General features: G+C 42.9%; 1 protein-coding gene across 1 annotated transcript in view; it reads right to left on the bottom strand.

Annotated features, from left to right (window-relative positions):
- TSPAN7 (tetraspanin 7) overlaps positions 1 to 22529 on the bottom strand; it is an 85770-nt gene that overhangs the window by 2880 nt on the left and 60361 nt on the right. The window contains exons 2-6 of the mRNA XM_021552961.4: positions 15018 to 15206; positions 12140 to 12214; positions 10568 to 10663; positions 8681 to 8836; positions 4454 to 4537 (exon numbers count right to left, since the gene is read on the bottom strand). Of these exons, the coding sequence (XP_021408636.1) occupies positions 4454 to 4537; positions 8681 to 8836; positions 10568 to 10663; positions 12140 to 12214; positions 15018 to 15206 (600 nt within the window). The remainder of the gene's footprint in view (positions 1 to 4453; positions 4538 to 8680; positions 8837 to 10567; positions 10664 to 12139; positions 12215 to 15017; positions 15207 to 22529) is intronic.

Genomic DNA, 22529 nt, shown 5'->3' with positions numbered 1-22529 from the left:
AAGGTGTTGCTGAAAATATTCACATTCTACATGTTACGTGACACTCCTGCAGCTGACTCCTGCACTGTTTCTTTAGCTCAGCTGAATTTTGGAGAATGAGATTTCTGTTTTGGATGGTGCTATGCATTTCTCTGTGCTCTGACAGCCTGAACAGAATGAGTGCCTCTGGGTGGCCCTGTCCCACATCCTTCACTGTCACTTCTCAGTGTTTGTGGTGACTTTCAGTCTTTCTTCACCTTCTTTGGCTGGACTCAGAAGTTACTTTTCTGCCTTACTGCATTTTTTAAGTAAGATGAACTTTGCAGTTTATTTAATACAAATTATTTTCCCTGAGCAAATTCCGGCCCAGACCTGAATCAATTCCTCTCTACAACAGCCAAGAAAGTATGTACATTGAAGTTGTTTATTTTTCCCCATCATGGGCACCCAGATTACAGCTACTGTTCTTCTCAACCACAATCTGCAGCCTGTATCAAGTTTACAAGGGGAAAGATGCTGTAGCCTCTACATATAGGAAACCACAGGCTTTTCTTTCCCCCTTCAACTGGAGCAGACTTCCCCAGATACCTCTAATTAGGGATGCTCTTATTCTGTGCAGGCTGTTAACTCTAGTAATCAGTGTGTCTAAACTTTGTAGCATCTACAGGCATGTAATGGTGTTTTGTTTTACTCAGCTCACTCCTAAGACAAATGGCAGGCTCCTCAGGAATCTACCTCCATGATCTTTGGCCCACTTACTAATTCTTACTTCTGACCTTAGGCTGGCTTAGGCATTTAAGTGGTTATAGTAACATAATGTTTAACTTTGTATTTCAAAAATAATGCAATGCATGTCAAGCCATTGCACACACTTTTTATTCAGCATTTCTAAGTATAACCAGGACATAGAGCTATAATAAATAGTCTAGAAATACTTTGAATGCATATAAAAACATGTGCTTTTTGATGTGTTGACTTCCACATTTGACCACAAGAGCCCTGTTCGTCCTGTAGCCAAAAAGAGGCAATATTGTACTGAGCTGCTGAATTTTCTTCACTGTGCTCTTTCATTACAGGCAGAACTAGAGTCCTTGTCAGGCTAGAGGCTCCCAGACTGCAGCACAAATCAGCACTCTCCACCCTGCCTTGCTCTCTGCATTTGTTCCATCACTTGCCTCCTCTGCTCTTCAGGCAGGAGGAAGCTCCTTATCCTATTGTGCACCAGTCCCTGCAGCTCCTTTGAAAAAACAGAAGAATTGGTGTTAAAGGATTCCCACAAAGCAACTGCTGCTGGGAGCTGCATTCATTTCCCTGCACTCCCATTGCCTCTCAAATGCCCCATCTCAACTTTTATCCACTTATTCATTTATTTGATTTTAGTCTCTTGATTTTTCAGTGCTAAGTTGTCAGACTTGGTTCTGCATTTGTCTTCACTCTTAATTTTTTCTTTTCTTCCCTTTTTCCCCCTAAGATTATCTTGGTCTTCTGAACTATTATATAGAAAGCATAGAGTTTTTTATACTTGGTATTGCCACAGAAAACTTGAAAATGCTGACAAATTCTTTGGTTTAGACAACTGGGAAACCCACACTCCTCAGGTCTGTCTCCTGTACTACCATCCTGTTGGCTAAGGTCATTCCAACAAGCAGAATGCAGAGAATTTCTCATGGTTTCTAGGAGCAATCTCAGGCATATCTTAGTTCTGGCCATTGAAAACCATCCAAAACATATTTTGTAGCAGTCGTATCCCCCCTGTACACACAATAGCTGGCTTTTTAACACACTTATTCTGTAGGAGTTACCACTGACTGGAAGCTGTTCTGCATGACATATTTGTTATACTGAAGAAACTGAATTGCAATTTGAATTTCCATTTTATTTTGGGTCTTGCTATTGTCACCATTTTTCATTCTTTGGGAGAATTTCTATAAATAGAACTGTGTTGAACTAACTTGGAATTCGTCAGCACATCAGGTAAACCAAAACAGACAAGGTGGATGGTGTCTGCAGCAGAACTGCATCCACCTTCAGGCACAGCTGCCCACACTGATGCTGACAGCAGAGGGTCCACAGCTGCATGGGAGTTTATCTTAGACTGATGGCACCTGTATGTGCCCAGCAACTGGTTTGGAGCACGTGGAGAGCACCTGTTTTCCAGTCCTTCAGCACAAAGGGAATAATGTGGCCTGAACATTGCACTGAGTCTCCCCTACTCACACTCTGTAAACCCCTCCAGACAGTGTCTCTTGCATTCCTAAAGACAATACCTGCACAGTAGTTTTATCTAGGCACAGCTCTCCATCACCTATGCAGTTTGTATAATTTTATTCTCTGTTGGGCACAACACACTAATAATTTTTCCGCTCTGAACAGCACCTGCTAAATGGAAATTATTCCAGCTGGAATTGAACATTGGCATCCAAGTCCAAAAACCATCAGATTTTATTTTATTGTTAGTATTTCAAACCTGAGGAGCAGATCAGACAAGGTCAGCAACACAGTGTTTTTTATAAGAACTACTGACTCTGATGGGAAGGTCTGTGCCAGGCCTGTAAGATTTGCAATGCCATTACATCAACTCTCCCTATTTCTGGGCATCAGCACATTCCCCATGCTAGTCAACACCTAACAAATCACGTGAAGGAAAGCCCCTTGAGCATGCTTTACTGTAGAGGAGCAACATGATTTAATTTGTCTTTTATTTAGATTAAACCAATTCTCAATAGGAACAGCAAAACCTTGCCTAGAGCTGGAGCCCTGCCTGGCATTACTGCCAGCCACATTAACCTGAAATCAATTTGTAAACACTGTCCCTAATTGGGCCCAGCAAAACAGATTACTCAGTAAATTACAAGTGGCCACCTTCTATTCTTCACAGCCTGGGAGAGCTGTGTTTCTCCCCTCTGCAGCTTCTCTGTTCTCTTTTTTAGAAGTCTGCTAACACCCCAAGCAGCTGAGTATGTCCTCACAGTGCCAGAGCCCAGTGCCTGCACTGGGGAGTGACATCCCCACCTGGCAGCAGGACTCCTGCTGACACCAGCAGCTTGAGATGCCAACACCACACCAAAACACACCTCATTTTTCCCCTCAGTCACAGGACAAAGTGCCTTGCAGCCCGTGCTGCCTGCAGCCTGCCATGAAACACCCATTAAATGCTTTCAGGCAGTATTGGTCCTGACTTTTTCCCCCAGCAGCATATTTTACAATTCTACTCGTCTCATTTTTCTTTTGGATAGCTTTACAGGAGGCATTTAAAAAGATGCTTTACAGCCTTCTGGCTATCTAGAACCCAAACTGAAACACGAGCCTGGAGTCCTACAGCAGCAATCAAGCCATAATCAAGGCTGGAGAAGAGTATCAATGCTGTCACCATTCAACGAGAATTAGAATAGCCTATTAAAAAAACCTGACCTCCCCTTGTCCATGCACAAACAGCTCCAGACTGTCCACATTTTCTGGACCCCTGACATGCAGGCACATGCTCTGGGCACCTGCTGTTGTGATGAACCAACATTTCCACCCACACCAAACCACAGGCTGCTGACATCCAACACCCTGGCTACAGAGCATCAGGCTTCCAGATATGCCCAAGGTAGGACGCTCAGCAGTCTGAGCCCAGACAATTTTAGGCTCAGGCTGTGTGTATGCTGATGGAGAGGATATGTGGGACATTTTCCACATGGCCTGGGGACAGTTTTGAATTGTGCATGTTTCCCTCTCTCTCGTTTTTTCATGTTCCCAGTAGAGTCCTTGCTGTGACACATGAAGTGACTGGTACAAGGGAGCATCTTGTTGAAAGATGCAGGTCTTCTCCTGCCCCTTATTGATCAGAACAGTCTGACCAGAGCAATACTTTCCCCAGTTCCTGTCTACACAAATGCAGTTTGGATATCATGGAGCAGAAAACCCCTGCTTAGCTCTCCTCTTGTCGCTCTCGTGCCACACTCCTTTTGGTGCAGACAGGAGTTGGTTTAACACTCTGATTTTGGTAGACTGAACATTTCTTACTGTTCAGTGTTAAAGGGAAGAAAAATAAAATTGGTCACAAAGCATCCTCTCCAGGCTTCAGGTCCAGGATGGGGAGGCCTGAGGGTGCACTCATTGGAATTCTTGAGTCCTTCAAGAACAAATAAGAGTGCTTAGAAGATAGAAGCCTACGCAAACAATGGATAAATTATTTGTCTTCTTAGCCTTTATGCTCCATTTAAGCCAATGTTTTATTGGGTTAACCTCTATTTGACCCAGTGCAGGGACAAGTTGTTTTCCTCAAGCTAGTCATTAGCTCAACGGTAACTGATATTCCCAAGGAGAAACTTCATTTAAGTTGAAAAAAAGAAAATCAATGAACAGATGACCTCAGGACTAATGAGCATGCTGAGTTCAGTCCCTTTCCATAATCCTTCCTTCCTTGAAGTCCAGGTAAAGAAAAAGAGGGGAAAACAAAAAGGGGGAAGGGGAGTGTTTATGCACTTACCTGTGAGAATGCAATCCCAAAAGCCACTCCAGCTATGATTCCCATATTTGTCTCCATAAAACTGGTCACCAAGTCATAACAGCCCTGAAAAACAAACATCATCATTCTTTGTACTGACCTTCCCTGCCATGAATGCATACATACAAATTTCTCATTTAGAATGAACTCTGGCTAGACAATATTTCTGCTGTAATTTCCAACAGCATCACCTTTTTAAAAATAGCAATTCTGAGTGAATGATGTGGAGTTGTGGCAAAACCAATTACTTTTAGAAATGAATGCATTTCAATACTTTTAAAATCTTAATGTGATGTTGCACTCATTTTTATGGGTCTTTTTAAAGTAAGTCAGTTAAAAAACAATATAGCTTTGACCTGAAACCAAACCAGTAACAATACACCGATGTTAGAACAATACAGATGTCAAAAATGAATAAATGATGCTGATTTCCTCATACTCTAGATATTTAATAAAGTGTCCCTTGAGGCATTCTGCTTGCCTTTACCCATCAAAGGACACCAGGCAAAGCACTGAACAGCATGTAACTTTAAACCATATAACAAAGTTATCAAGGGTTTTGTATGAATTTCCTTGGTTCATTTGCCCTTGGACATAAAATTCCCTGTCCTGCTCCCTAAACTGAATTTTCTCTCTGCTGACTTTCTTTCTCAGGCCTCAATTCACAGCTCAGACTAGGGCCAGAGGATTCATGTACAATATCTGCCTTTCTCTTGGATAGACATTTATGAGATGTTCCCCCTCAGTATAGTAATGTTTGCCAAGTTTCTCCCCTCACCTATTTGACCCCTCAAAAAAGCATTTGGAATTATCTCCTAGTTTGTGGTGCCTAAATGAATCTAAACATGTGACTTGATAGTTGAAGAAAAAAGAAAGATGTCACCAAAACCACTACACATTTTCTTTCATTATTAACCCTGTTGTTATTAACCCCCATTCTTTCATTAACCCCCTTTTCTTTCATTATTAAGCCCCATTATCTGTCCCCACAACCCAAAGTCACTGCTCAGCCCCTTTTGCCACCTTCCTCAAATGACCAACACTCTGGCTCAAGGCAGTGTCCTGAGGAGTTTTACACATTATAACTTTATCCACTTTATCAGAAATTAGGAAACTCAGAAATAACAGTGAGTTGCCTTTCCCAGCTTGGACTCCTGTCCCATAAGAGAGGAAGTGTCTCCACATTTCACCTACATCCACACACCCCTCATTCTGCAAGCACTGCAGGAACTCTTGATGGCCTCAGAGCATCAGGAGCTTGTAAAAAACAACAGTGAGAAAGACAAACAATGTTCTTTATTTTAGACAGGCCATTCATTAAATAAATTGTACCATTTCTTTAACTTCTTTTATAACGTCACCAGGAGTAATGAAGTGCTGAACCTAAGAGTAGCTGAGGTCCAGCACAGCTGGTCCTGATTAATTTCTGAAATGTTTATGTGTACATATCAACTGTTTTACCACAGTGTACAGTAAGCCTGATTCAAGCTTGCTTATTTAACCCATCAAGCAATTATAGTTTGCGTGTCTTACACGTTGTGCAATGAGATTAGATTTCTCAAGCAGTATTTTCATTCTGACATGGCTTAATGCTCTCCCAGCTCTTCTGAAACCAATTCTGTTGAAGAGCCTTCAGGAGATGCAACCCCAAGGCACAGTGGCAATGTGAGGGAGACAGAAGATCTTGTCAACAAAACATGCACTGGCAGAGTTTTGATCACCCTCCTCACCTGAAGGCTCTGTTTTCCCCAGCCACAATAATCTGTTTTCTGAAGTTTTACATATGGCTCAGCTGCTCAGTCCCTGCTGTGCACGGGCTGAGTGCAAGCAGCACCCACGAGCTGCACGACAGGACACAAGTGTGTGAGGCACTGTGGGAGCACCTCTGGGTGCTGATCCAGAATTTTACAAAGGATCTGATATTTCTTGACTCCATGCATCTGTTCCTTTCTTAAGATTTTAGAGAGAAATAGTTCTTGAGGTTTCTTGGTAAAGAACTGTGATTAAAAGCACTAGATGAACGTTAATTAGCTAATCCTAATGACAGCTCTTAAGGTTAGGTATTAGTGCTGTTTGATACGAAGAAATAGAGAGCCTAAATAATTAACCCAAGGTCACTAAGCAACTTAGGGTCAGAATTGGCAAAGAAAATCCAGGACTGCTGTCTTTTAATCCTGTAATTATATTATTAGTTTAATACTCTTTGGTAAATTTATTATCAGTCCTCAGAAACTGCTAGTAATTTGATTAGCTCATAGAGAACTCATTTTACTGATAGTTTTGCAAGATCCACAAAAAGATGTAATCCAAATAGATTTGTCCATAGGCATGGTGAGAAGGGTCTTCCACAACACAGGCAATAAATATTTTCCTTTTTCTCCAACACTCAAGAGAACAAAGCGCCTCATGTTTCCAAGACAAGCAAGGGGCTTGGGTCAGAGGCAATGATGTTAGTTACCTATCTGAAGTGAAAGGACAGAGCCAAACAACATTTTCTCCTTCTTGCTTTTTACTCCCATGCACATTTCAGAAGCATCCCACATTGCTCAAATGTCTGGGACAACTGCAAAGTCTCACAACTGCTGAACAGAAATCTTTAACTTTTGATTTTCAATGGCTATGTCAGAAACGAGACAAAACCACATGAACTTCCAAACATCCAAATTTCCTCTAGGTAATTAAATCAAGTAATTACTTCAACTATTTCCTGAGGAACCAGCAGTCCTTTTCTGTCAGGTGACTTGTGCATTTGGCAGGAGAGCAAGGAGCAAGAATGGCTGGGAATGTGTTACTAGCCCTGGACTAGCACTCGCTGATCCCTCAGTCACTTCCTACAATTCAGGCATCCCGTGCCACGAGTAGCTCAAGGTGAACAGGGATTTCCCTGTGCAGGCAGAGCAAGCCTGGCACTTGGGGGAAACCACAAAGCAGTGCTGGGAGTGCAAATGGCACCTAAATGGTTTGGCAGCCAGGAAAGGTTCAGAGTGCATGGCTGTCCTGAACTGCAAAGCTGAGCCCTGCTGGGGGAACACCAGCCACAGCAGAAAGTTTTCCTGCTGGGAAGAGGAGCAGAGGCTCAGGGTGGGCTGCCCAGGCACCATGCCTGCTGTGGCTGCTGGCTGCACTGCACACTCCCTACATCCACCCTGCCCTGCCTCTCACCTTCCTTCCACTTCTACAAAAACGTCAAGTTAGTACAAATTTACTGAACAGAGGGGCTCACCCTCGTGCAAGATTACTCTGCTGCTGGTGACTGAGAGTTACTCAACCAATGGACAAGTGGTTCTCATTAAACAATTGCACAAAAAAAACAAAAAAAACAAAAAAAAAAAAAAAAGAGGTTTAGTGGAAAATAATCCTCTGGTATCCCTTTTACAATACATGCCAAAAATGTTGTCTACTTGACTGGTTTTCAAAGATATTTCAGGCTGTGCTCAGCCACCAGTCCAACCTTCTGAGTCACAGGTGACTGAGGTGAAAAAGATAGAAACAGAAGAGACAGACACATTTCCATATTTCCCTTGCTGTCTTCAGGACTTCTATTTATTTTTTTAATAGATCTCTGAAGATAAAAACAGAAAATAAAATAATCCTTAAGTCTGACTAAGCTGCATTGCTACTTAGAATGGTGATTTAGCCACAATATCATTCCTCTTACCAACAAACTCTTCCCTCTCTTGCAAATCTCAGGTGAGAAAGAACTGATGAAACACAAGCACTTGAAACAACAACTTCAGTAGCACTTCTTCAGCACAAGGTCTAATGCATAGATGCTGCATTATTTTCTCTTTATTCTTCCCTTTCTTGGCATTTTCTATATTTTTTTCTCTAATTATTAACTTTCTTCCTGTTCTTCCCACTTGTCTTCTCAACCCTGTTTTTGTCTTCCCAGCCTTCTCCTTCAGGTGACCCCAGGGGAAAGGTCGCTTTGGCTGGACATGTTCCAAGATTTTAACTCACAATAAATGCACCCACCAACCACAACATTCACTGTCAATCACCTCAGAACTGCTGTGCCTGGGATTTCAGAAAGGCCAGCTCAAAGAATATGAAGCAAGTGCAGGACCAAGCCCACCCTTACCATCACTCCAGCCTTATTTGCACATTACCAACCAACCATTTGAAATGAAATGCAACTGCAAGCAGGCATACACTCCACTGGGGTGCTGGATTGTGTCACAACTGCCTCTGGCACAAGGTTACTGGTACCTTCTGGTTTACTTTAGTGGCAGCCACGGTCATGTTGCGCAGATCCTGAGTGTTGCAGTCACTGGAGTTCATGCAACAGCTCGTAGGGATGCCGTGCTTGAAGAAGTAAGGGCTGGTGCTCCAGTTGGTGTAGCTCTGAATGCCACAGCAGCTCAGCTAGGAGGGATAAGAGACAGGTTTAAAACACACAGACAAACAAAACAGAATTAAAACTAGAACAGAATCATCTCGGCCCATTTCATAAGCTCATAATCAAAATAATGACAGGGCACCTCAAGCTTTGAAAAGCAGATACCACCCCTGCCCCAGGGATGTAACTTACAGAACATGGGAGCAGATGACCTACTAAAATAAGGTATTTTATGAAAAGAACTATTATTTGTAACATTTGACAAAGGTCTAACCATAAACCCATCTTTTTTAGTTCACAATCTGTTGGGGTTTTTTTTTGTTTGTTTTCTTTACTGTTTTATTTGATGAAAGATGACCCTGCAAATTCAAGACCTCAAAGCATTACACAGAATTACATGCAACATATAGAGGTTCAAACTAGTACAGATCAGTAAGGTGAAGCCTCTCTAACTCACCAAAATAATTTCTAGGACAACTCACTGAGCTGTGAATAGAAAGAGACCATATGTTCACAGGGTGTATCTAGGAAGTCAGCTAGAAAACCCTAAATTGGGAGGGATGTTCTGATTTAGATCCTAAGACAGAAGTCAGAGACTCAAAAACATGGAGTATCTGTTAATTTTCTGCATGGAAAGGGCTTATAAATACAGTTCCTGCAAAAAGAGAACTATGAATGAAACAAACATTCTGCTACAACAGAAACATTGAAAAACTACTCAGAAATATTTTGTTTGGTCAACTCCAAGGAATCAAAAAATTAAAATACAGGTAAACATTACACAAACAGACAATTTGACAGCAGAATATACTGTTTGGAGCACTGCAGTAATCTGCTAACCAGGAGAAGCCAGGTTAGAGTACAGTTTCAACCATGCTGAAGGGTCCAACATAACAGCTGTAATTTCTAAAGGTCCAGAAGCCATTGATACAATTACACTGATGTTTCAGCCATTCATCAAGTTACAATCATATGGAAAAGCTCAGAGAATGTTTTGCAAACTGAAGGAATAGCTTCTTGCTATGGCAGAGCTTCCAGTGGGAATTTAAATATGAATTTTATCGCCCTGTGTTGCAGTTGGTGGACTTGGTCTCTTGTAAGTGGCATCCCCAACTGGTTTGGCTGTGCTGTGGGATTTGCTCCTGCCCTGTCCCTGCTGGAAGGCAAGGCAATTCCCCACTGCCCTGCCACCTCCCGAGGGTCAGAGAGCTCCTACTCCATCCCTCCAGCACAGCCTTCACTGCCAACCTCAGCAGTTTTCCCCTCCATTTTCGTCTGGGGAAAATATACCCAGTTTTTCTCCTTAACTCACTAGGTCTCCTTTGCCAGCCTCTCACTGTACTTGGGAAGAGAATTGCTGCAGTTTATCAGTGATGCAGGACACAAGACTATAAAACCCTGTCTCATCCAGCTCAAATTTAAAACATTTTATGATCTTATTGGTAAATTCCCTTAGGAACAAGGTGTGTTCTTTAGAAATAGACCTGCCCCATAAACCTAATTCAAGATCTGGGACCAACAACAAGCCAATGGGACAGGCCTTGCCTTTATCAGACAGCTTTTTCACTAAAATTTAGGCATCCTGGGCAAGCATTTCAGCTGAAATACTTTTCATTTAGATCAGCTTTGTGAGCCTCTATTTTATTTGCAAATTTCAGCTTGCAGACTGAGCCATCAAAACCTCAGATTCTGGGATTCAATCCATGCTTTCCCTATTGACTTTCTTTCTCTATTTTGGTGCCCAGTTTTAGACTTACACTTTCCTGTACGTTATCCACTGCATGGCTCCGCTCATCGTTCTTGTTGTAATTCTGGATTGCTTCAGTGTATGTCCTAAGGAAAGTATCCTTGATCTGTGAGGGTGAGGAAAAAAAAACAGCCCACGTGAGCAACAAGAAGCACATCATCTGAAGCAGTTTTTGCAGGAAGCAAATGCATTGCCAAATTTCCTAACAAGACACCCAAACTAGCCCTTCCCAGTTGTTTTTAGGGGTGTTTTTTAGAGCTGGTCAAGCTCCCTCTTAACTGTCAGGAATAATTTATGCCATTTTTCCTGTGGGATATCAGACACAGAAACAAGACTACCCCAGCAAACTGATATGTTTGAAAAAAAAAATACTGTAAAATTACTTAACCTATCAAAAAGGTACTGTTTTATGCTTTTTACCCCTCTAACAATTTGTTCCAGCACTAAGTCTGAAGGAGACTGCATGCTTTTTCCTGCTCATGGATGCCAGGTGGGAGCCAAAGCTTGTGCACACACCCTGGGGACACAAGTCAGTGGCACCAAAGTAAGACATAAATCTCCTGACCAGGCAGTCCCAGCACCAAAGGGATTTGGGTAAGGAACAAGAGATCCCTCAGCTGGAAAATGTCAGGCATATCATCAGGAATGGCACTTTGGGTGGGAAAGGGGCTGGGAAGCAGATTATGTGAGCAACCCACTTGGCTGTGGCCTTCACACAAGAGATTGTCTGTCCCAAAAGGGAGCAGTGTGACACTGGGGCTGCTGCAGGTTAGGTGGGATGAAATGGGAATCCTCAGCAGGTGGACAGGCACCTCAGGACCTCATTAAAAACAATCCACTGCTTGCAAGGGTGAACAGCAGAAAACTCTATAGCAATGGAAATGTCATGTCAAAAGAGGAGATTGGAAAACCAGCTCATACAAAAGAAGAGACAAGGAGGGTCTCTGGGGTGCTCTGGATCAGCACCAGTGGCATGTAGGTCCATGGACTTACAGCCAGAGATAGACCTGATTACAGGGGATAAAGCAGGAGTGTTACTACAAATCTAGACCATCACACTTTTTAAAAGCTTCTTCCTGTCCCAGTTTCCTCCCTCCCTCTACTTCTAATCTCTCCTTATACTCAAGATAGAAATGAAATCCCATCCCACTCCCTCTCCACCCCCTCTCTCCCCCCACCCAAGAAAAAGAAGATTTTCAAAACACCAGGTCTGGCATGATGCAGAAGTTGTCTCTGCCTTACATAAACCAGCATTTGCCTGGCTGAAAAAGCTGTGTTTAAGTTAAACATTTAATCTATTTTGCAGCCCTCAGCATACGTAAAGAGCAAAGAAGATCTTACACGGTGGACACACCAAACCTGATAGCTCCAGAGTAAATCACCAGGCAGCTGAGGGCAGGAGCTTTGGCTAAATCCCTCCCTTTGGCATGGCAGGGGTTTTTAAGAGCTGTGCAAGCCATTGTGGCACAGCAGCCCCGTCCCTGGAGATGCTGGAGCTGCTGAGCTCAGTGCCCCAGGGACTCCTCAGCAGCTCCTGCCCAGGGAGGTGCTGCCACTGCAAACTCAGCACAGTTCCACCTACCTCGTGGCGAAAGACAAACCCTGAAATGCCAGCCACTAGCTCAGCCAGGAACACCAGGGACAAGAACATGGCATACTGAAAAGGCAGGAGGCAAGAGAAGTCAGAGCACCATAGGCTTTTGTCTCAGCACAGATATTATCACATGAAATGTAACTTTCCCCTCTAGGCACCCTTCAAAGATGTTAAGAAACCAAAGGTCTTTTGGAGGAGATACACAGGTCATGACCTGAATGTAATACGTGTGTTTATACAACTCACAGCTGATATATATTGCTTAATTACTTGCTTTCCTGACATTTCTGTGCCCACGTTTCTCAGCATTCTTATATAAATTAAAACACACTCACATGCCAGAGGTGAATCCAAGTCACTCAGGTTTTGATCTTGCAATATGGAATACAAACAGACCCTTCCTGTTTGCACAGTGCTCTGCTAAGGTCAATAGGCTTGCCCAGGTGTTTTGGTTTGTGTTTATCTACCTCACTGCCAGACTGGCATTTGCTGCCTGGCTCCTGAAGTTTCTCCAATGAATGAACTGAAACATTGCCTTCACTGGAAATATTCTCACAGTAACATGAGACATATGCTCCAAATACTTTGCTGAGCCAAGGTCCATATTTGGCTTTAGGTGCAGCATTTGGATCAGGAGCTAAATAAACCCTGAAAACAGTGCTTTCAGTGTAGGCACTCACCAAGTACTAAAAATATATTTAAGCAAAAATAAAGAAGGTAAAGAAAAAATGCAAAGTGGGATAGTAAAATTTGAACTTGGGGCTTAATCTTCTGGAGGAAAAATTACCTTTTTAGTTCACCTGCTAAGTAACAGTTAATTAAGAAAGGAAATATTTTCAATTAAATTCAGTCCTAGCAGGATTTAGTGGAGAAAGGGAAACAGCTTTCATGAAAGGTTATTGGGGAAAGGAGCACAATGGTGAAGGCAGAGCTAGGAAAAAAATGTGTCCAATTAATGCAGCTGTTAAAACACTGTCTGTTCAGGAGAGAAAATAAGTTTAGAAATATTTCTTATACATACATTGAAAATCAACCCACGTGCTTGGAACAGCACGTGCGAGTATTAGAGGCATGTTTTTGAGAAAGTTACATGAGTTGTGGAGCAGCTAGCAGAGCCTGATTTCCTATGGATCTGTATCATCATTCACCTTTATCCCTTTCCCATCTGGACTGCAGTGACTCCAGCAAGCCTCTGTACATGCCCTGAGAGCCCATCACCAGCAAGAAACAGCAGTGAGGGTCTTGCCAGCTGGCAACCAGCTGATGGGATTGCAGCTGCTACCTCCCCTTCTCCTCCCTGCCATCATTTGAGGAAATTAACTCCCTTTAACATGTCCTTTCTTTTTTAAAATGCAGTTAAAACTGGGGAAAAATCATCCCATCTCCTTAGAAAACCAGCCTCAAAATACTGTAGCAGGAGATGCATTATACTGTCAAGCCCTTTTTCACTAGTTCAGTGCTTCACAAGTGCTATTTCCACCTTTCAAATCATGGCACATGCAGGATTTTGCTCCTAAATATGCCTAGAAATACAGTTTATCATGCAAGTTTGTTTAGCCTGTAGTTATTTTGAATTTTATGGTAGGCTGGAAAAATCAGAACAGAGGAATTCATATGGACTGAGGGACAGCAGCTTCCCCTCTGCTCAGTGCACCTCAAATTCCTGCTCCTTTTCAGGTGACACCAAACATACCATACAGTGCTCTGCTTTTTGGGTTGAATTGTTCTACCTAGTGAATGTTAGGACAAAAAAAAGGGCTGGCATGCTTTTATGAGGTACTAACTATTCTTTCCATAATTTCACATCAGAGTATTAAAGTGACCCCTTAAAATACAGCTTGAAAGAATTTCACATTTATGATGTTGTGGGCATCCTGAAGATTGTAAATATGTTTATCTATCTGGCTCACAGAAAACCAGAATGATTGCAGAATGACTCACAGAGCAATTCAGCAGCACCACCCCACTCCAAACACTTGGGCCTATGTGCCATGTGTAGCAAAATTCAGTCACAGTCAATCAAAAACTGGTTTTGGCAAAGAGTCTTTTTCCCCATTTGTCCAAAAGGCACACATATTGAAAATGAAAATTAATAAAATCTAGCTTATGTGTCTAAAAGTTTCACTAACATCTGTCAGGGGGTGGGGATGTGGCAGCAGCCCTCTGGCCACAGAGAGCAACAGACAACTTTCCCAGGGAAAGGCTGTGAGAAAATCAGAGAAAAGAATGAGAAACAATTCTTATCTTAACCTGCTGCACCTGCTGCTGTGAACATGTGGAATGTGTTATGGAGATTTGTTTACCAAAAGGTGGCTTCTTAATTGGCCAATGGTGATGCTGTTTGGATTCAAGGACCAATTGGGTCCAGCTGTATCATAACTGTGTATAAAAGCAATGGGTTTCTTAACAATGAAATATATAAAATAAAGAGATTGATCAGCCCTCTGTGAGTCATCTCATCAGCTGTAATGAGGTTTTGATATTCAGTTAACATCCTTGCTAACCAAATCTGCAATCAATGCAAATAAATTAAGCAAGTGGGTTGTTTAAAGGAAAGGAAGAGGAGGACTTTATCTGATCCTCGGCTCTGGTGCACACAGCTCCAGAGTGCACTTGCAAAGCCTTGCCTCTTGGAGCAGGCACTGGAAAGGCAGAAGTGAGCAGCCATCCCCCTGGATTTTGGTGCTGCTCTTCTTCCACAGAGTGAGAGAAGGGGATGATGCTTGTTCTGCCTGGCACCTCTCCTGAATTTCCTTTAAAGCCCATGCTAATTACCACCCAGCTGGGAGCCCGTTGTGGTGACACTGGGGGAAATCCCAACTGATCCGAATCCCCGCTCCCCTCCTGGGCACGGGGGTTGGCTCACCAGCTTCAGCATCCATGGGCTGCCGCGGCAGGTGGCGAAGCAGCCGAAGAGGCCGAAGACGATGATGGTGGTGCCCGTGCCGATGAGCACGTAGGGGGCATTGGTGGAGTTCTCGGCAATCAGGGAGATGTAGGTGCCGAGGGTGAGCTTGCCCCAGACGCCGACAGCCAGGAGGATGACGCCGGTGATCTGCAAAGCAAGGGCACAAACCTGTCAGCAGCTCTGGAATTTTATTTTATTTTATTTTATTTTTTGGTTTAGGTTGGGGTTAAATGCGTGAGATGGTATTTTTTGTTTGGATATAGGTGTTTACTAGTTTTTATTTATATTATATAGTCTTCGAAATTGTGAGGTTTATAGTACTTTAATATGCTAAAAGTGGAGTTGTATTTTTTTTCTTTATAAGGTTTTTTTAAGGATAAACTGTCTAATTAAGAAATGATAGTTACATTGTTTTTACTTTTAACGCAATAACTAACTGCTTTTGGTTCATAATATGGATTTTTAAATTTAATTATGCAATACTACATAAACTTTTAAAGAAAAAGGCCTAGCTTTTGTTTTAAAATATTTATTTTGTTTTACATATGTCATTATAATCTAAAACTTTAAATTTTAACTTTCCTACCATGTGGTATTATACATTTCTATTTAAACTACACACTTATAATCTCAGTTTTATCATTCTATTTTGGAAGTCTTCTCCACAAATGCAGTTTTCTCCTGGGGGTCAGTGCTTGTCAGCACAAAAAGCCTAAAATTCTCAGCAGCCAGGTTCCAACCAGGAGCCACTGAGGAGGGCATCCAAAGCCTTCCAAAACACAGAAGGGATGCATGCAGGGATGCCTTGGTGCCGTGCTGCTGGCAGAAGGGAGCCTCACAACTTCCACCAACTCCAGAGGGACACAGACATGAAATGAAACTCCAGCATCTGTTGCATCAAGGCTGCCACTGAAGGACAAACATCTAAGATGAATCACTGCCAAGGGAGGATGCAGGGTAGCCCAGGGTAGCTCTCTGCTCCTGCAGTGCACCGAGACACGGCCAGCTCCACGTGTCCCCCCGTCTGAGTGTCCCCTGCTCCTCTGCTGCCACTCTGGGACAGGATTAGCAGAGACTTCTGCTCTCCTGCTCACAGTGGCAGTAAGAATAAATCCAGCCTTGTCCATCTTTCAGTGCAACTGTGTGAAAAGTACTCAATCCTTGCTATTGCACCCAACAGCTGAATGTCAGGAAAAAATCACCAAGGAGCCTACCAACCCACAGGCAGCAAATGCCCTTGCCAAGCCTGTCCCATCCCTGCACAGCACTGCCTTCACCTCTCCCTGTCCTGAACTAAAGTGGATTAATCAGCAAATTCTGAAAGCAAGCTGCAGGGGACTGGGAAATCTGCAGAACAACTTCTGGTTTCTCACCTCCAGTTCCACAAAGGGCTGCTTTCTGTGCCTAAGCTGCTGAAAGTTTTACCACCGTCCCCAGGGAGGCATAAAAGCAGCCTTCACTGCCAAAATGAACAAGCAGCTTCACATATGAAAGAGAGCTCAAGCCTCGTAATAAAAAGCATTTTTAGTTGGCTGTTTGAAACAATTACCAACCCTTTACTATGCTTTTTAAGAGTTTGGTTTCCCCAGGTCTCGGGGGGGGCCTATTCAATTTATGGCACACACGGACTTTGGAAAAAGGACGAAAGCCTCTTGGTGGTTTATTCCCCTTCTGCTTCTTAATAGAGCTCTGATTTACAGGGATTTAAGGAAATCCCTGAGTTTGTTGGGAGGTCTAAGCCCATAGCAAGCTTGGCATGGTGCAGAGGGGATGGAATGTTTCCACAAATTCATGCTGAAGATGCACCTCAGGTTGCAGCAGTGCTGGCTGGAATTTTGGTTATGAAGACAAAACAACCATAAGACTTCCCTACAAACCTTTTCATGACCTTTACTCAGCAGAGCACACACAGTGGTACAACTAATGCCTACCTCCACCCCAAGGCAAACCTCATTTCCTTATTTCCAAGACACACTTTTTATCACTATCTCTCTGTGCCATCACACAGTCTAGGGAACAATGAATGTACTGGTTTCTGGTTTGGTTTTTGGATTTTTCCTTAAAAAGCAGGAGAGACATGGGCAGACAGAAGACCAGGACAGTGCTGGCCTGAGAACAAGGCAGCAGGAATAGACACTGCTCTGGACATTTACCATCAGTACACACATCTTCCCTTTATCTCCTTCCTTTGACCCCAAATCTCTCCACCAGTCTAATTCTGTGGCCTGTGACCAGCCTTAATAGTTGCAAAAGCAAAGTTCTGTGTATTCCTTTACACCTGAAAGGTCTAAAAGGAAACTCAGAACACTTTTTCCAATGCACAGTCTCACTCCAGTCTTCCCTACTCCCTTTCCACTGTAAAGTTTCAGTTCAGACAATGATCATACAGGACATGTACAAAGTATTTCAGATATCCTGGCAGTCAGAGGAGAGTGATTACCACCCCTTTGACCTTTCAGGACCCTCTGAACATTCAGCATTCAGCATACTGAATGAAGTTTGTAAATAAAAGGAACTTTATTTACAAACACCTGGAAGAGCCAGCACACATGGAGCACGAGAGCTGCAGTAAAATTCCACCAGTGGACTTCTACAGCAAAACCTGGTCTTCATATGGCCCAGCAAGAATTTGAAGATTTGCCCAGGAGATGCTATGAGAGCTACAGCCTATTAGGAAAGACTCCAGATCCTCAGCAGACACAGAAGAAATGAACTGGCAGCTGCACAGCCCACGATGCCCCTAATGAGATATCTGGAGTGGTACAGAAAAACAAGTATTTGCAAAGGAACACCCCCATCCAAAAAAAAACCAACAAAAAACCCCAAAAAACCCCCCCCAAAAAAAAAAAAAACACAAAAAAACCCCACAAACCCAAAAACCAAACCAAACCAACAAACAAACAAACAAAAAAACCAAACCAAACCAAACCAAAATGAACCACCAAAAAAAACCCCAAAAAAAACAAGGAAGAAATTTTCTTCTAAAAAGCAACTGCCAGAGACATCCTACCTAAAATTAAAGATGTGGGATCCTGCCCTTTGGTGTTTTTAAGGGAAAGCAAAAGAGAAGAACTACCCAAAATCCCAAATTTCAAGGCCTGTCACAAACTTACCAAATTATTGACTCAGAAAAAAGCTCCAGAGTTTTCCTTGGTCTTTATACAAGCCTTGGTTTAAGCAGTAATAGCCCACCCTGGATAACACAGGCAAAGCTCATATCCACACCCAAGCAGACAACATCACCAGAGAGATTCCTGCCAGCAGCCAGGGCTGGCCTGATTTATCCATGCTTAGGACCAGCTCCTGTGATCATAAAAATCCCCAAAAACTCAAGACAGGTTTTGTGTCCAGAAATGGGCTTGCAAGTGGCTTGAGCTGGTTCTGGCAGTCTCTTTTTCATGCTTGCACCCTGTCCCACCCCCCATACTGTTTTGATGGATTTTCCCCGCACCTTCTGTTTCTTTTCTGTGTTCTTTCTCTAGTTTGAAACATTATTAAAAAGCTATTTAATCTTGGATTTCATCAAAGGTAGATGATATCTTCCTTAACAAAAGTTCACTGTTACAAAAGTGGAAGCCCCTGCACTCAGGTTTCCTCAGCCAGGAAACCAGAGATGTAGCATTCCATAAAACATTATTAGTTCTGCCCTTCACTTAGGTCAAAATTTTAAAGGTTAAAAGAAAAAAAAAAAAAAAAAAAAGCCGCAGGAGATATCCAAGTAGGACAAGGATTGTAAAGGCTACACACAAGTAGAAATTACATTGTTTGGCCCTAGCAGGTCTCACATTTCAGTGCCTCTGAGCTCAGGCTCAGCAAACACACCCCAGAAGCCCTTGACTGATGAGATGGCAGGAAATGAAGCAGGTGGGCCACCTGGACATTTTCTAGCAAAAACACCACTGAAATCAAGATGTTCCCACAGAATGTTTTAATCTAGATGAGTTGGATTGTTCTGTCTTAAACAACAACAAAAAAATCTGTGAAACCACCCCCCACAACTCTACCTCTTGCCTCTCCTCAAGCATGGCACAGGCACATCCCACCAGCCACTGATTTCAGTCAGACAGGTTTTCTAGTCCTTTTATCTTCCTTCAGCATTAATACAGATATTTCCAGTGTTACCTGCAGTACTGCTCCCACTTCTGGATGTGGTGGGAAAATTACCATGCAACAGGCAGGCTGTCAGAAACACAGCAGAACCGACTGTCAGCTCTAAATTCACTTGTCCAACAAACAAACTGCTTTTTGGAGACAAAGATGTGGCCAACAGCACTGACACAAGGGTATGTGCCACAGCTTTACAGGACACAGGGAGAGTGATGCCCTGATAATGCTGGGCATTCCTAAAATCAGAACTAATACTAAACACATGCAGTTTCTCAATAAAAGGCAACAGAAAAATGTCTGAGAATTACTTCTTTTAATAGTACCAAAACAAAGATGAAACTATCAATCCCCTTCTTCTAGGTAACAGCAGCAATGTATGCAGAAAGTATTCAGAAAATAACTTCTGAAAGTGCACTGTCTGTCTTTATTTCTGCCAGAATTAGGCAGGAAAACACTGTGTACTCCTTTCAACTGGATGCACACCACTCCTAAAAGAGTCTGTTGTCTTCATACCCCAAAACCCACCGAGCACTGGTGGCACAATATGAAGGTTGCTGCTGAAAGGTTCTACACCTCTCATCCACAGAGATTCAAGAGCCTAATTCAACCCCTTATTTATACTCAGGACTGCCATATGGAATATTTAAAGTTTGTCAATTACAGAGGTGAAGATAAATGTGCAGCAGGAATTGCTGCTTTATTGATCCACATAATACATGCCCTCCTGTTCATTACTGATGTGAGCAATTTTGATTCTTAAGGTCTGTCAAAATAAAACTTGGAAGCCCATCCTGATTGCTGCAGAGCACTCAGCAATCCCTACTATTCCCAAAAGCAGCAGGAAGAGCTCAGCATTCCTCTGGACCAGCTCTTTATCTACAGAACTGAGATGCAGGAGGGCAAATTCATTAAGGAGGATCTCACTGTAGGTATAATTCTTCTATTTCATTTCTTATTTTCAACCTCGCTAAATGAATGTAAAATGTGGGCAACTTAAAAAGAGATTCAAAGAAGCAGCAAAGAAGCAGATACAAGGAAAATAACCACGTCGTTGGTATTTTCAGTTTCTCAATTCCAAATACTTCCTTTCCCAAACACCAGCCTCCCTGCATTTTGGTAGAAGCATGCTGTCCTGCAACCCTTTCTCCTCAAGCAGGCTAGAGAAAATGGATAATGTGCATTAAATGGATGAAGCCAGGGGAAGGCAGACAAGAACCATCTCAATCCATCTTGGCTGAAGCTGAAAGGTCTAGCAATAGGTTTAGCAGGCTGTGAGGAAATGAGAGAGGACCAAGGCACACAGCTAATTAGCTCTCCAGACATCTCCCCAAAGGAGGGAAACTTTTTCTTCAAGAAAACGTCCGACCTTGACAACATCCAGAACAAATCCTGCGTTAAAAGCGTGTCCAGAGAGACTTAAAAATAATTGGCCTACCTCTGAAAATGTTATAACTTTCCCAAAATAGGCAATGGATCACATTCAAAATGTTCCTGCTTTACAGCTTGTCAAGCACTGGGAGTGGCTGGCTTTGAGTCTTCTCCTGCCTCAGCCCCTGGGCCCTCCTCAGGCAGGCAGGTGACTAAAACCAACACAAATCTTCCTGTGAGCTTCAATGTCAGCTCTTCACAGGCAGGGGCAAAGCGTGAAGCCAAGATAAAACAGAACCTGGGGATGCCTGTAAGCAGCAACACACCTGGATTCTCTGTGCTCACACCTGCTGATCCTGACTACACCTGCAAACCCAGCGTGGGTCACCTTTGCACAGGACTGATCTCTGCCCGAGTGAGCAGGAAATGAACACGCCACCAACTTTACCTTTGGAGGAAGGCAACAAGTTGCAAGCCAATAAATCATAATTTCTGGCCCCTTTGCAAATTGAGAGACAGCTGTAAAGGTCACTGTGTTAGGAGAAAACACCTGCAGTGGCCATTTTTGTATGTAACTGTCCTAGTGTCTTCTAGTCCCTGACTTCACCATTTCTTAACACATTTCCCCTGTACCTAACGTAATTACTTTGTCCCTCTGCTCCTGTAACTCAGGTCTGTCCCTCTTCTTCTTCTTTGTTCCTTAGAGTTTTCCATGTAAGTAATTCTTTTCAAAAAAGACACAGCCAAAAGGATTTCAAGGAAAAATGCCCTAAGATTAATTCACATTCCTCTCTGAGATCTCACCTGGGCAGGCTGCCACACTTTGGGCTCAGGGTTTCTCTCCCTGCTGCATGTGTGGAATGTCCAGCACAAGTGGCCATTCATCCCTTCACCTCAGCAATCTGAGTTATGATCCCTGCTGCTCAGCATCCATCTAGAGCTAGCTGCCAGCACAACATTGATTATCCACCACAGCCCTTGCTGCTGGTGTGCAGAACTGAAATTCCTGTGTATTAAAACTACTGATCCATGTCCCCTCTGTGGAAATCATCCCCAGGGATAGCAGCACATGCCAAGCACAGCAGTGGGGATGCTGCCCCTGCCCTCATGTCACCACTGATGTGGCCAGAGCTGAGCACCCAGTGCACTCAAGTCAGGGGACCACCACTGAATCTGCCCTGAAATACACCCCAGGAGATTTTGATTAGACACACTGATATCAAGCTTAACAACCTGTTCTGGCACAGCTCCTTTCTGTGAGCTGACTACTATCCTATTTCCTTTTCAATAGTATTTTTAATTTTCAGTGTTTGTCCTAGCTGGGATGCTATGACAAGTACATGAATAGTTGTCCCAAGTGAGCTGACATCAGATTAAGGTACTCAGAGGTCAAACTGTAGTGCTGGTTAAGAAAAAAAAAAAAAAAAAAAAAAAAATTGGCTCTCACACAGATGACAAAAGTGAATGCCAAATTATGGAGCTGATCTGGCTACCAACTCTGCAGACAACAGAGTGTGTACTAATCCTTAACTTCAATAGTGCCTCTGCCAACTACAGCATTAAATGACCTTTGAAAGGAAGTGAACATTTTATAAACAACCCAGGTGTTTCCCAGCACCCCCACCCCTCCATACACCAACCACACACCAAGGTCTCATAGTGCAGAAATGACAACCAGGACTGTATCACTTATTCTGTATGGAAAACAGATTAAAAATCATGTAGAGGTGAGTGCAACCTTCTCCTTGGAACCAGAAGAGGCCAACGATCATTTAATGAACAGCAGGGAAAAAAAAATCACAGCAATTCTGTTTGCTGCAGGATAAAAAAATTGGACGTGGCTCAAGAAGTCCTAGGAACACTAACAAGGACTGCAGTGGGGAGGCAAGAACTTGAAAACAACCTTGCAGCATTGCTCAAAACTAAGGATTTATTGCTAATATAGTGCAAATACTTATTTTTAGAGAATTTTTCTACAAGGAAACAATTGATTAC

Source organism: Lonchura striata, chromosome 1 (assembly GCF_050655825.1).
Source record: "Lonchura striata isolate lonStrDom1 chromosome 1, ASM5065582v1, whole genome shotgun sequence".
Classification (NCBI taxonomy): Eukaryota; Metazoa; Chordata; class Aves; order Passeriformes; family Estrildidae; genus Lonchura; species Lonchura striata.
This window is presented reverse-complemented; position numbering and strand designations above follow the sequence as displayed.